At 49.6% G+C, this 14,843-nt stretch overlaps 1 protein-coding gene and 1 pseudogene across 3 annotated transcripts in view; one reads left to right on the forward strand and one right to left on the reverse strand.

The window, feature by feature from the left end:
- Positions 1-279: 279 nt before the first annotated feature.
- On the forward strand, positions 280-3,625 carry LOC117701813 (40S small subunit processome assembly factor 1-like; annotated as a pseudogene). The gene is made up of 5 exons (XR_013070262.1): positions 280-342; positions 879-974; positions 1,090-1,177; positions 1,972-2,030; positions 2,276-3,625. The product of XR_013070262.1 is annotated as a 40S small subunit processome assembly factor 1-like (transcript).
- Positions 3,626-8,133: 4,508 nt separating this feature from the next.
- Positions 8,134-14,843, reverse strand: part of LOC117701812 (tripartite motif-containing protein 67) — a 46,287-nt gene continuing 39,577 nt past the window's right edge. For both annotated transcript variants that reach the window (XM_034493238.2, XM_034493239.2), the window contains exon 10: positions 8,134-14,752. In XM_034493238.2, the coding sequence (XP_034349129.1) occupies positions 14,687-14,752 (66 nt within the window). In that variant the 3' untranslated portion in view covers positions 8,134-14,686. The remainder of the gene's footprint in view (positions 14,753-14,843) is intronic.

Genomic DNA, 14,843 nt, shown 5'->3' on the forward strand with positions numbered 1-14,843 from the left:
TTGTCCATTGCAGCTGCCCCATTTAGTATTTCTCAGCATCTTCGACAATACTTGATATTTTCTGTTTTGTTCTTTGAGGGAATGGGTGTTTTGTTTTTGATCTTTACTTTATACACATAGATAATAATTGTTGGGTTGTTTGTTTTGAGACAAGGTTTCATGGTGTAGCCCAGACTGGCCTCAAAGGAGTAGCCACTTCCCTGCCTCTTTTCCCCTGGGATTACAGGTGTGTGCTGCTGTACCTAGCTAATTGGTAGTTTCTAATGTGAATTTGTTTCTTTGCAGAATAAAACAAAGGTCCTTGAGAAAGATGTGGGTATTCAAGAGTTTAACCTAGAAAAGGTAAGCATTTGCGGTAGCTTTTAGTTCCTCCTTAAGGCTTCATAGAGTTGATTGTGAACTGACAGCTTTAATGCAGCTCTGCTTTCTGCAAAGTCCTGCCTCCAGGCCAGGGGAATGGCAGACCTAGTGTTGCAGTGGCCATGTGACTGAGTGCTAGTCATTTCCCAGCACCAGGGTGTCCACGGGACCCCAGGTTTCTAAGATGTCTGAGAAAAGGGCAGGAGGGAGTCAGCCCCTGAGACTGGGCACTGCTAACCGCCACTTCCGAAAACAGTTGCATCTGACCTGCTGTGGGCAGCATGGACCGGTAGAGAGCATCCAGTCAGAGTACAGGGTGCCACCTGAATCCCAGCTATGAGGGTGAACAAGGAGGCCGCACTGAGAGAGAGACAGAGAGAGAGAGAGAGACAGACAGACAGACACAGCAGTTCAAGAGCCTGGTGGTTTCCTCAGACACAGCAGCTCTGTGGGGCCAGTGTGGCTGAGTGGCTGTGTGGGAACAGCTGACACACTGCGTCTGACCTGTGCACCCACAGGCTCGGCTGGAAGTGCACCGCTTTGGGATCACAGGCTATGGCAAAGGAAAGGAAAGAGTCCTGGAACGGGAGCGGGCTGTCATGCTGGGCGCTAAGGTGAGAGGCTGCCGCTGTGGCCAGGCCTAGGGAAAGGGACAGCCCAGGGGCCCTGGGACTGCTCTTTTATTACTGCTGAATAGAAGCTGATGATGTCTTTATTCCTTCTTTTCAGCCTCCCAAAAATACTTACGTGAACTACAAGGTTTTTGCAGAAACAAATCAAAGAGAAGAAGACCGCAGCAGAAGAAGAAGAGAGAACGGTAGGTGTGGTCCGACTGCCTCAGGTCTGGCTGCCTGCTGGTGCTCCCTCACAGCTCGCCCAGCAGTCAGGACACCAGCATTGCCCCATAGGTGACCTCCCCACTCAGGTTATCTCAGCCAAGCTTCATCCGGCCAGCAGAGGCATCTGGCCTGGTCATGGGTAAGGCAAGGCTGACCTTGAGGCAGTGGCATTGGCATTGCCACAGTGTCTGTCAGTTGGTGCCGAGCTGTTGCCCCAAGGAAGCCCTGTCCTCCACAGGTCATGGCAGTGAGGGAAGCTACAACCAAGTCCTTGGGTTTTTGTGAAAGAGTCTCACTATGTAGCCCAGACTGGCTTAGAATTATCAGTCTCATGCCTCTGCCTTCTGAGTAGAGTCACCTGTATTCTCCACCAGACCCTGTCACGGGGTTGAAGGTGAAACTTTGTGGTTGATGCTTTTTTTTTTTAATGTATGTATTTTATGTATGTGAGTGCTATATTTGTATATAAATCTGCACGACAAAAGAGGGTATCAGACAAAAAAAAAAAAAGCATCACATCCCATGGGAATACAGTTATAGATGTTGTGAGCCACCATTTTGGTTGCTGGGAGTTGAACTCAGGACCTCTAGAAGAGCAGCCAGTGCTCTTAACTGGTAAGCCATCTCTCCAGCCCCTGGTTTATGTTTAATATACCAACTTGAAGATGTTTTAAATACATGGCATTCATATGGCTTTTTGTCACAAGCCCATTGCTATATTTTTGAGTATTCACTATCCATTACTGACATACTATCTTAAATTATAATGCAGGCACGGGAGACAGACATTTTCAGGAGAAAGAAGAGGAAAGGGAGAGCACAGGAGGACAGGTGAGTGGTGGCAGCACTGGGTCCCTCAGTGACAGAAGGACAGGTGAGTCCTGTAGAGAGGCCACAGAGGAGCTTGAGAACACTGCGGGGGTGAGCCAGGGGTCATTTCAGTGTGGTGACGTCTGTCAGGAATGGAGTGGAGAGAAAAGGTCACCCTGGATACAGTGTTCCACACCTTCCTGAAGTGGCTGTAGCCCTGCTTTTTGCTCTAACTGCTTGGCATCTTTCTCTCCCTTTCAACACAGGAGATCCAAGAAGTCGGCTCCCAGCATTTTGTCAAGTGGACGGGCTGGACAAGTTGGAAAATTCAGAAATGGGACACTGATTCTAAGCCCCACTGATATCAAGAAAATCAACTCTTCCAGGGTAGCTAAATGAAGTCTCTGTCAGCTCCAGAGAGAAGCAGGAACAGTGGCAGCGTGGGACACAGGACCCCTAACCCTGTGGCTACCCTTTCTTATTCCACAGGGTCTTTCTCATTTGAGCAGTGAGTCTGTGGGCAGGCAGCAACCCTGCTGAGGGCTGGGCTCCCCTCCCTCATGCTACACAGGTGAATGCATACACATACCTGTGCATACAGCCGGCAGCAACCCTGCTGAGGGCTGGGCTGTTCCCCGGACTTCCCTCCTATTGCAGGTTGCTGGTTGCTGGTGTCGGCACACTGGTCACACTCCACTTTTTTATAATTTTACTGACTCTTAGTGTCTGTGAATTATGCTGAAGTGTCTTTTGGCTCATGAAGACACGAAGCACACTTGTTATCCATTGGTTCTGTGGCAAAGCAATCTGTTGTCAGCCTGCCACATTGTAAATCCACTTTGTAAGAATTTCTAAAAATGCACCTCTGTAGTGTGAATGACTGGCTGTTAAGTAACACACAGGCAGTTCTAACTGGTTCTTCACACCTACTTGGAGCTGTAATCTAACAAGGCCATTTTATAGTGACGTTACCACTGCCTGGATGTCAGCATCTTCTCAGATGCATCTCCTGAGGTGCATTAAAGGAAAGTGTCCAGTGACAGGGACAATTCTGGCATTCCTCACCCTGGGAGTTCCTTGTCTGGCAAGCAATGCAGCACAGGCCTGAAAACTGTCAAGCTGTGATGGCTGTTAGGACATTGTCAGGACACTGAGAGCATCAAATACCTCACCAGATGGAATCCAATGTGCTGGGTAATTTTAAATGATTTTTTTCTTTCTTTCTTTTTTTTTTTTTTTTTTTTAAAGATTTATTTATTTTTTATTTCTATGAGTGCACTGCAGTGTAAGCCGCCGATCTGACGGCTGACTAAAACAGCGCCAGAGATCTGACGGTGACTGAACACTGAACACTTTGGAATTTGGCTCCAGCCCCTCCCAAACGGGGCATGCAAGTGAGGTACCACTAGGGTACCACGAACCTGACCAATCACCCCCTCCTGGGCGGGGTATGCTGATGTGTATGCTAATGAAGCACTGCAAATGGACCAATTGTGCACCTCCATGTGCTTATCTCCCCCCAGGGCTGGGGGTATATAAGCAGCCCGTTCTGGGCATTCGAGGTCTCTCCCAGAAATCTAAAAGAGTGCTTCTACAATAAAGGCTGTTGAGAAGGATCCTGTTTGTCGAGTCTTCCTTGCTGATCTAGCAGGGGGGGTGCAGGGGGAGGTGCGACACTGCAGCTGTCTTCAGTCTTCAGACACACCAGAAGAGGGCATCAGATCAGATTACCGATGGTTGTGAGCCACCATGTGGTTGCTGGGAATTGAACTCAGGACCTCTGCAAGAGCAGTCAGTGCTCTTAACTGCTGAGCCATCTCTCCAGCCTATGATTTTTTTTTTTTTTTAAGCTTATTTATTTGTAAGTAAGGGCACATGGGCCACAGTGTTTGTGTAGAAGTCACAGGGTCTGGTTCTCCCAGCCTTCCAGTCTCAGGAATTGAATTTGGGTGTCAGACTTGGCAGCAAGTACCTTCACCTGCTCACCCCCACCCCCACCAGCCCAACTTAGAAGATCTTAACAGGACAGCACTGGGGAGAGATCTCAGGGCACGAGAAGAGCTATGGAAGGTCTGCACCAGCAGACTCCATCTTCTCAAGGAGAGCCTGGTGGACAACGAGTACCACCACCATGAGACGGCCACCGCCAGGAGACATCCAGGCTTAGACAGCTGAGGACTGACAGCTTGGCCAGTGTCCCAGTATAAATAACTAGCTTTGGTTTTTTTAATATATTGTGTAAGTATTTGTGCTCAACCCTTAAGAAAGGCAGAGAAGCCTACTGTGTAAATACTTAAGGCTCAGTGTACTGACCACCAAGTATTCGAAAAACATTTCATAGGACAAAATGATCCACAAACAAACAGCTCTGTGTTCTGAGTAGAGGGTTAAGCGTGAGTCAGTGCCCTGGATGAAGATCCTGATGAGGCCCCCAGCAAAGTCAGCTGCAGCAGCGGCCCACAGCCCGAGGTAGCGCTTATCAGATATTCACAGTGCAGTTTATAACAGTGGGAAAATTACAGTTAGGAAATAGCAATGCAATAATTTTGTGGTTGGGGGTCATCACACCATGAGGATCTGTATTAAAGGGTCACAGCGTTAGGAACGTGGAGAAGTGCTGCTCTGTGGGAAAGCTGTCCTAACGGAAACAGGGTCCGGCCTGAGTTCTTGCTCTAGCCACACTACAGGCCCTGGCTTCAGTCACCTCCGGGTTTGGCCCATGCAGCTATGCAGGACACATGACACAGGCAGGGCTTGCTGAGAGGGAAGTGGCCTGCACAGGAAACTCCCTGTGACCAGGAAAGGACTACAGCCTGAGTCCTGACTGAGCCCCCAGAAAGTGGCCAGGCGCCCTTAGATAACGCTGTCTCAGCCATCACTGACTTGGATTGGCAAAGAAGCACTGATACTGAATTCTCAGACTGATGGGAAGCTGACATTACCCTGACTCCACCTGTCACACTCCCACAGCTAGAGCAGCACATGGCCCCAGTGCTTGCTGCAAGTCATGTGACTACCTCTAACTGCTATGACTTCTCCCTTCTGCTCTGCATAATCCACCTATCTCCTCAGCTTAGGTATTTTTTGGAATCCACACCACTCTTGTATCCTATTATACTACCCCATAATACTGGTCATACTCCACAGTTATGATTTGTATACGCTTGGCCCAGGGAGTGGCACTTGTAGAAGGTGTGGCCTTGTTGGAATAGGTGTGTCACTGTGGGTGTGGGCTATAAGACCCTCAGCCTAGCTGCCTGGAAGCCAGTATTCTGACAGCAGCCTTCAGATGAAGATGTAGAACTCTCAGCTGCCTGCCTGGATGTTGCCATGCTTCCATCTTGATGATAATGGGCTGAACCTGTAAGCCAGCCCCAATTAAATGCTGTCCTTTTATAAGAGTTGCCTTGGTCATGGTGTCTGTTCACAGCAGTAAAACCCTAACTAAGACAGAAAGCTTTTGTGCCCACCATAACCTTGAATAACAAACCCCTCCACAGTGCTCTTGTATCCTACACCATACCAACTCATGGCCATCTTTGCATGTTCGTGTATGTGCATACGTATGTTCACATTTGTGCACACGTGCACGTGTGGAGACTTGGAGGATAGCCACAGCTGCCATTCCCTAGGTGCTATCTACCTTGCTGTTTGGTTTTAAGTTTGTGTATAGGTGTTTCTACCTGCCACGGATGTCTGTGTACTACTTGCATGCTTGGTGTCCAGGGAGGGCAGAGGAGGGTGATGAAGCCCATGAAACTGGAAGCACAGATGGTTGTGAGCCACCATGTGGGTGCTGGGACTCCAAGTGACCAGTGCTCTTTCACTGCTGAGCTCTCTCCAGTTCCCCACCTTGCATTTTGAGATTGCCTCACAGTGGCCTGGAGCTGAGGAAGTAGGGTAGGCTGGCGAGCTAGTGAGCCCCGGGGCCCTACCTGTGTCTCTCCATCGTGAGCATTCAAGCTCTGGCCAGTTGCTTCTATTCCTTCTTCAGCTTGAAGATCAGTTTATTAAAAGGAAAACCAGTAGGACAGGCAAACTGAAAGTCTTGGCGGCTGCTGGAAGCAGGGCAGTGGATGAGGAGAGGGAGCCATGCCTTTTGAGTTAGGGTCCCAGAAAGCAGGCAGATTCAATAATAGAGGTCAGCAAACAGCCCCATGGGGCAGGGTAGCCGGTCCTTCAGAGGTAAGAAAGCCCAGAGGGTTTTAGCATGCTTAGGATTTTGACTGGTATCACACTTCTTGAGTTAGAACTCAGAAAAGCGGGCAGGTTAAACAAGCTCTCCAAGTGGCTGCCCCATCACGTTTTTAAATGTGAGTCTTAAGGACTAGAAGTATGGTTCTCATGCTTGCACAGTATGCACACTGCCTGAGCTATCACCACAGCCCCTTCCTGGTCACCTCTTATTAGTCAGAAGGCATGTAGCCATGACCAGTGTCCCCATGTGCAGGGCTAGTAGTCACTGTGACTATGTGGACACATGTAAGTAAGACATAGGCAGTCCTGACAGACACTGAGTTTGTTGGCCATTGCTCAGACAGTTCCAGCTTCAGTCAGAAAGTCAAGATTTATGTAGGGTTGGCCGTTGTGATTATCTTGGGGTGGTCTTTTTAATCCCCACCCCAAAGAGATTTTCCCTAAAACTAAACAGGTTTTACAGAAGCTACAATTTGCAAGTTTCTGGTTAAGATAGTTTGACTGTTGGCAAACAACTTGCTATCTATGTGGGCATTGGTGGTGGCCAGTTCTCAAAAGACTATGTGTGACCCTTTCCAGAAACAAGGAGGAGTGAGCAGGTTCACAGAGTAGAAACCAGTGGTTCCCATTTGCTGAGCTGTCTCAGCTCAGACAGTTTCCCTCCTCCTCCTCCTCCTCCTCCTCCTCCTCCTCCTCCTCCTCCTCCTCCTCCTCCTTCTTCTTCTTCTTCTTTTTTTTTTGTTTTTTTTTTGTTTGTTTGTTTGTTTTTTTGTTTTGTTTTTCGGGACAGGGTTTCTCTGTGTAGCCCTGGCTGTCCTGGAACTCACTCTGTAGACCAGGCTGGTCTCAAACTCAGAAATCTGCCTGCCTCTGCCTCCCAAGTGCTGGGATTAAAGGCCTGCGCCACTACTGCCCTGCCTGATTTCTTTTTTTAAATCTATTTTATAATAAGTCACATTTCATTTGAAAATGCATTGCTGTTTTGCCTGCATGCATATCTGTGTGAGGGTGTCAGAACCCCTGGAGCTGGAGTTAGAGACATCTGTGAGCTGCCATGTTTGGCTGGGATTTGAACCTGGGTCCTCTGGAAGAGCAGCCAGCATTCTTAACTGCTGAGCCATCTCTCCAGCCCCTCATTCTGTCTTCCTACTCTCACATAACCTAATATTTCCCAAGTAAGCTCAGTAATCATAATGTCAAAGCTTGCTATGTGTCTCTTCTCCATCATGCTCAGCTGCAAGTGTCTGAGCAGGTTTCACAGGGGCGGCAACTCTGGCCCGGTCTTCACAGACTCACTCAGTTATTAATTTGTGCTTCACCCTCGGGGTTCATGCTGGGCACTGAAGTCTCATGGTGAACATGAGGACCACAGAGACCGACATGTCAGCGGGCAGCTGGAATAACATGGGGAGTCAGGACAGAGCTGGACTGTCCAAACCTTGGAGAGCCGGGAAGAGCCACAGGGACCCGCAGTCTTCAGAGAGCCAGGGGTGGATGAGAAAGGCAGGGCTCTGTTATGCCTTTCTGTTTTGCTTTGGGTTTGGGTTTTTGTTTGTTTGTTTGTTTTGTTTTGTTTTGTTTTGTTTTGTTTTGTTTTGTTTTTGAGACCGAGTTTCTCACTCTGTAGCTAAAGATGGCCTGGGTTTTACTAGATAGCTCAGGCTGGCCTCAAACTCACAGTGAACCTCTTCCTCAGCCTCCTGAGTGATAAAATTACAGGAATAAGCCACTGTGCTCAGCTTTTTATTGGGTCTTAATAACTCCCTTGTTGGGTCCTGCTTCCTTCCAAGACCACTCCTGGGAAATAAGCTCCAACCTTCCCTCCCTTGAGAGCTTGCCTCCCCCAAAACACAACCTACAGCCACCCCACCCCACCTACTAAGCCTCATTCACTAGTCTTAGGAACAATTGGACAGAAGAGAGCTACTTAAAGGTGGTACAGGCCTTTAATCCCAGCACTCACGAGGCCAAGGCAGACAGATCTCCATTGAGTTCAAAGTCAGTCTAGTGTACATAGGGGATTCCAGACCATCAAGGGTTACACAGTGAGTCCCTGTCTCAAAAAAGTAAAAATTTAAAATATCACAGCACAAGGAAGGACATCCCGGGCAGATGTGATGCTCCAGGCCACACCGCTGAAGGACATGTGTTATCCCTGATGCTCATCTTGGAATGCTTTCTCAGAGCTGTTCTGGAGCCCAGGTCAGGTCTTCATGGATTTATCTCTTGTTTCCAAGACTGGGTGTCACCATCTAGAACAGGCTGGTCTTGAGCCTGCTCAAGTAATGATATTACAAGTGTACCACTGTACCTGGCATAACCCTATCAGGACTCTTAGATATCCCCAGTCTTCTTGATTTCTGTAAAAATGAGTCTGTGATGAGAGAGCTGCCTCAGGTGGTAGCGCTTGCCATGGAAGCATAAGGACCTCCGTGTGAGCCATGGAGCCTACACGGAGAACAGGGTGCACTGAGGATTCCAACAGTGTGTAGACAGAGACAGGTAGAGTCCTGGGGCTTGTGGCCCAGCCAGTCTAGCTGGATTTTCAAGAGCAAGACCCATTCAAACAAACAAACAAACAAACAAACCTGTCTCTTGGCCAGTGGTGGTGCATATCTTTGATCCCAGCTCTTGGGAGGCAGAGGCAGGCAGATCTCTGTGGGTTCCGGGCCAGCCTAGTCTACAGAGCAAGTTCCGAGACAGCCAATGCTATACAGAGAGACCCTGTCTTGGAAAAAAAATTTTTTAAAGGGACCCATCTCAAAAAAGAAAAGTGGACAGCATCAGAAGAACACTTGAGGTGACCTACAACTTCTACATATATGCACGTGCATGTGTACACACGCACACACAAACACACAAATATGCATTTTTAAATGGAACTATCATTTCACTGTGGAAAATGGTGCTTTGTAATTTGAAACTATATCTTTACTGTGAGTTTTTTTTGAGCTGACCAAGTAGTCTGCCAGGGCCAGCCTGTGGAAATTCAGAAGTGGCCCCTCACCAGAGACCACAGAGCACATCTGTCTTCCAGTTGTTGGCAGTGTCAAAAGAATTTATTTCAAATCTGTTTAAGAATGTGGTAAAACTCAAGTTTTCCAAAAAGTAATACAGGAAGTTCAACCAACCCCCAAGGACCAGAAAACACGGTGTTTGCAATTCAAAAAATACAAACGCTTGTGGATAGCTCTACAAAAATTAGAAAAAAATTACTTTCCTAATTACCACTGCCCACCCGCCCCTCCGCGTTTTCAGCGAGACATAAACAGCCACAGGACCAAGAGCTGCCATCAAATACCAACCACTGGGGAACAGAATCGATTCGGTAGGGAGAGTGGGGAGAGAAGGCAAGGAGAGGTCGGGAAAACGGGCCAAACAACAGTACACAGCTTTCTGTTTCTGTTAAATTCCTTCGCCAACATTGTACACACACCGTTCATGCTCAGTGCCGTGCAGTGCAAAGGCAGCGATTCTATATCATGCATTCACGTTTTCTGTTGCGTCTGCACCCCACTCTCCGCTGGCGCTGAGAAAGTGGGGTGCTTAGGAAGTCCAGTCTCCTGGGGCTTTGAGTTGGAAGGGCCACCACAGGCCACTCCTGTAGCTCCTGCAGCTTTCTCAGGGCCTGTGTAGCCTCTGCTCACAGCTGTGCCCAATGGTGCCCAGGGCCCCCCTCTAGCCCTCCGACTTTGGGACCTTTCACAGAGTTGAGCTGACGACTGAGCTCCCAGTGAGCATCACCACTCCAGGAAAACATGTCACCTAGATCTGGGTCCCAGCTCCTCCCACTGAGTTCAGCCCTGTTCATGGAGAAGGTAAGGCTCCCACCCTTCTTAACTTATGCCAGGAGATCCTGGCAGCAGTTGTCTAAAATTGACTTGTGACCAGCCATCCCCTCGAGGGCCTAGTTCAGCTGCGTGTGGTAACACTCTCAGGTGACTTCCAAAGCCATCCCCACTGTTGGAAAACAAAAGTCAAACGCCATAGCTAGGGGGATTCCTAGAGACCAGAGCTGAAGGAACAGGAGGCAAAGGGCTGGCTAACATGTGTTCTTGGCTCAGGGGAAACCACATGCAGATGACTTTAGCATTCAGGAGCAGGCTGCTGACAGGTTTGGACCATCCAAGGCCCTGGAACATTATTCTAACTAACCCAGGCTCTCCACTAATGAAGTGTACTTGCTGTGGTCACGAGGACTGTCTGAAATGCCAGGCAGAAATGTGAAAAATACTGCCCTGGTCACAGGAAGCTTGGGTGAAGATATCGTGCTGAGAGGACACTAACAATCACCCAGGCTAGACCTTATTGTTGAGACTGTTCTGTGATCCACGCAATACAGAAAGGAGGTAGGTTGGTATGACCAGTCCTCTTGCAGGTAGGGATACTGAGGCACAGAACAGTTAGGAGATTCATCCCACGCAGGCCATGAGCCAACACCAAAGCCAGCTTAAGAGGTAAGTGGTGAGAGATACTCTACACTCTGGTCTCTGGTCATACCTCAAGCCGCTTTCCCTCAGCTGTCAGGACCCCCTTCAGCCAGGAGCCCATACCAGACTGGCAGTTACAACCTGCTTTTCCTGGGGTACCAGAGTTCCCAGGAATAGTGTGGACTTTGAAAGTCTTTTAATGGTATATGTAAGAATTCTTTAACTCCTTGAGGGCCCCAAATCCATTAAAGATGTCCTTGTTCCTGACAGTAAACTTTGGCCAAGAAAAGGGAAGTTCTCCTTTGCAAGGATGGAGGTGGGGGTTGGCAGACATGTGAGCCCTGTGAAGACCTGTGAAGAATTCTTAGGTTGGGTTAACACTAGGCCAATGGCTTTGGGACAGACCTATGTGACGCAGGAAAGGGTACCCACCAACACTATGAATGTCAACATCCAATGAATCGGCACGATCCAGATCCAGGTCAGTCCCAAGGGGGTATCTGGATGCCTTGAGGTATTTGGGGTTGTCACACTAACTGGAGGTGCTCTTGGCATCTGGAAAGTGGAGACCAGGGGTGCTTAATGCTCTCCAGCACTCGGGCCCCAGAGAAAGCCCTGGGTTCATTCTCACAGTCCTGTGATGGTGTCCTTCTTTGAGATCCCCAAATGATTTATCCACCCCCTTCATCTCTGCAACAGGCCATAGGGACCGGTAACAGCCTAGTGAAAGGCAAACCCAGACCACCTGCATAGAGTGAATCATGTCTCAGTCAAGGAGCAAGCCTTTCACTCACAGAATGAAGGCTGACATGCTGCCTCTGGGGAAGGTACGGGCACGTGGTCACCGCACTCGGGTCCTGACCTGAGAGGGGTTAGGGCACCTTTAACAAAAGAAAGGGCTCGGTGAAGTGGGCAACCCCCCCACTCCCATCTCTCACAGGGCTTCCCATGTTTCAGGGCTCACTCTGCTATCAGCGTATTGCTTCCTGGCTCTGGATTCCTTTGGGCTACAGGGCAGCTAAGGACATTTTGGAACCACAGAGCACATAAAGATCTGAAGGTAACAGCCTGGATCACATAGAGTGTGAGACTGCCAAGGTTGGTACTATGTTCTCAGTCAGGACAGAGGAGGAAAAGCCTGCACTGAGGACGCGGCTGTCCTGGTGTGAGTTAAGAGGTGCTCTGTGGAGGGTGGGTACTTGTCAAGGACATTCATTCAGGAGGGATTGGCATTCACTGACCCACCCAGAGAATAGGCTCCAGAGCTGAGTTTCTTTCTTGCAGACATTTGACAGACTTACCCCGAGTTCCTCCACAGTGGCTCACCAAGGAAGGCCTTATACCGATATCATTTATATACAGCAGTGACACCTCAGTGCCAGCTGCTAAGGGCTCCATGTGATAGAACCCTATGATCCCTCCGCCACTCCACTCGGAATTCCAGGGCCTTGCCATTTGTCCTGATTGCCTCAAACCCCAAGCGTGAGGCACTACCCCACCCTGCTCTCCTCTTTGCATTCTTGTCCCTGAAAGGAGCCCTGTGCAGAAGGAAGGGGAGAGGCGGCAGGGGAGAGCTGTGCAGGGCTGGCACCAGCATATTGCTTCTGGGCTCTAGTGAGCAAAGGGAGACAGTTAGCCCTGCCCACTTACTCTGCTGGGGGGGGGGGGGGGAAGCTGGTCCTCTCTTGCTCAACTTCAGGGAACCTCTTTAAAAAGGTCACCTGAATTGGGTGTGGTGCTCACCTCTGTAATTCCAGTACTCAGGAGGCTGAGGCAGGAGGACGGCTGTGAGTTCAAGGCTAGCCTGAGCTGTATAGTGAATTCCAGGCCAGCCTGGGCTACAGTGTGAGACTTATGTCTCAAACAAAACAAGAAGAAAAAGGAGGAAGAGGGGATGGAGGAGGAAGAGGAGGAGGAGGAGGAAGAGGAGAGAAGGAGGGAGAAGGAAGAAAAGGAAGAGGAGGAGGACGGGGGAGGAGAGGGAAGAAAAGTGGTCTCCTGAAGAGCTGGTGGCTCAGTGGTAGAGCACTTTCCTGACATGTGCAAGGCCAAGGTTGGGTTCTCCAGCACCAAAAAAAAATAAAACAAAAGTCACCTGGGATTATGGCCACCTTCTTATCTCCCCAAAGCCACCCACAGGTGCAGGTCTGCTCAAGCGACTCCTGCTCCCCAGGAAGGTGACTGGCCCAGACTCTGAGAGATCCCCAGTGGCCAGCCATTCTGACCTGTTCTTACTCCAGGGTTTCGGGTTTCTCTCTTCCACAAGACAACCAAATACCTGGACCACCACCACCACCCCTGACTATGGCTACCCTTGGCTTCCTGGGTCCAGGAAGGCAGAGGCTCCTCCATGTTCTTCCCTTTGAAGTACCTGTCTCTCCCTTCCAGAGCTGTGGCTGTGAACAGCGCTGTAGGAAGGGGACAACCGAAGCTGCTGGGCAATGGAAGATACGGTGGCCGGGTCCTGTAGCTGCTCTGAGGACTCTAGATGGAGCAGTGAGCCGGAGACCATTTAGCAGGAAGAGAGTCTAGAGAGGCCCTGCGCCATGAAGATGGCTCCAGGGGCCAGTGTGGAGGCTGCGCAGTGCTGAACGGCTCCTGTTGACATCGGAGTATTTGAGGAAACAAGGGAGGGGCCACGAGAAAGAATTTTGAGGTAGGACTGGCGGGTCTGTGCAGCCCAGTAGTGGGTACTTGGGAACCGGTGCAGGGCCTGAGCACAGAGTCTGAGGAGGAAGCACAGTTGGGGTCGGCGTGCAGGTACATCAGATAAAAACAGCCCAGATGGCAGGCAAGTCATTTTTTCTGTGTAAAACGAAACGCCCGACGAAATGAATTTTTTCCAAGGGATTGAACAAGGTTGCTACCAGGCAGAGCTGGAGACTGCAGGAGACAGGAAGTGAGCACACAGGGCCTGAAGGCAGGATGACTCTGTGTGGGGCTCCCAGGCAAGGGCAGTGCTGTTGGGGAGAAGGAAGACTCAGCTGCTTCCCAGGGGACCCTGGCTCATGTGGAAAGAGAAGTTGTAGGGTGTCGCCATCTAGTTTCAGCCTTTCTCTGGGGCCTCATCTGTCTCATCGTGACAGAGCAGCCCCTGTTACCACCAGGGGGCGCTTCTCAGGTTCTTGATGCTTCAAAGAGGGCATTGGGTGAAGCCATAAGGGCTCACTGCGATGCAAGGTCTTCCTGTGCTCAAGGCCTAGCCTAGGAAGGCAGTGCAGATATATGTCCGTCAATTTCTGTGGAAGCAGATTCTAGAAAAAATAACCACTGTGCAAAGATGTGTCACTGTCTTGGATTCCAGTGTTTCCGTTCATAACTAAGAACTGGATGAATAAAATGTAATTGTGTGTGTGTGTGTGTGTGTGTGTGTGTGTGTGTGTGTGTGTGTGAGAGAGAGAGAGAGAGAGAGAGAGAGCAAGCGACAGCACATGGGTAATAATACAGACCCTAAGGAAGCTTTTCTGAAGGGTCCTAGCAGATTATTAATGATTAATGTCCCTTCCGAATTAGTTCGCAGTATATTGAAAACTGTACATCCCAGAAGCTCGAGGTCAGTTTCTCCCTGCAGAGGTAACAAGCTGCCAGTCTGGGACTCCAGAAGGAGCAGAGTCCTAGCAATTGGTTGGTTACACGCAGGCATGGAGTAACATCACAGCGCCTATCCATCCTGGGATACCAGTCTCGAAGTCTGCCTTCTTCTCTTCCTCCAGGGAAAAAAACAAAAAACAAACAAACAACAACAATAATAAAAAAACCTTAAGAGGAAAACAAAGTTTTCAAACATAAGCCGGAAACAAAAGATGTCCATCTGGAGCACGGTCTTGAGTGCACCCTAGGGGCCATAGCCCTGTAGCATGGAGGTGAAAGGCCACTCCTGACATAGGTGGCCACAGTATGGTCATGTGGCTCGCATCTCGTTCATTCTCAATTCCCCCTAGAAAGTATCTTCAGATGTCTGCTGGCTGCTGGCACCCAGGACTTTCTGTTATGCCCTGGTCCTCCGTGAGGTCCTCCATCGCGGCCAGCTAGGCAGCGGGAGCCACCAGGCTAGTTGCCTGATAGCTTTGGCCGTCCTAGGTTTGTTGGCACCTCCAGTCCTGTGTGCAGGGTGACCTGGAAAAGATGAAACCAGCAGGGGTTGGCTCGGTGGCAGAGAGCTTGCGCAGTATGCACGCCCCGCCCCCAACACAGGAGGAAGAGGCTT

The sequence above is a fragment of the Arvicanthis niloticus genome, unplaced genomic scaffold (assembly GCF_011762505.2).
Source record: "Arvicanthis niloticus isolate mArvNil1 unplaced genomic scaffold, mArvNil1.pat.X pat_scaffold_237_arrow_ctg1, whole genome shotgun sequence".
Classification (NCBI taxonomy): Eukaryota; Metazoa; Chordata; class Mammalia; order Rodentia; family Muridae; genus Arvicanthis; species Arvicanthis niloticus.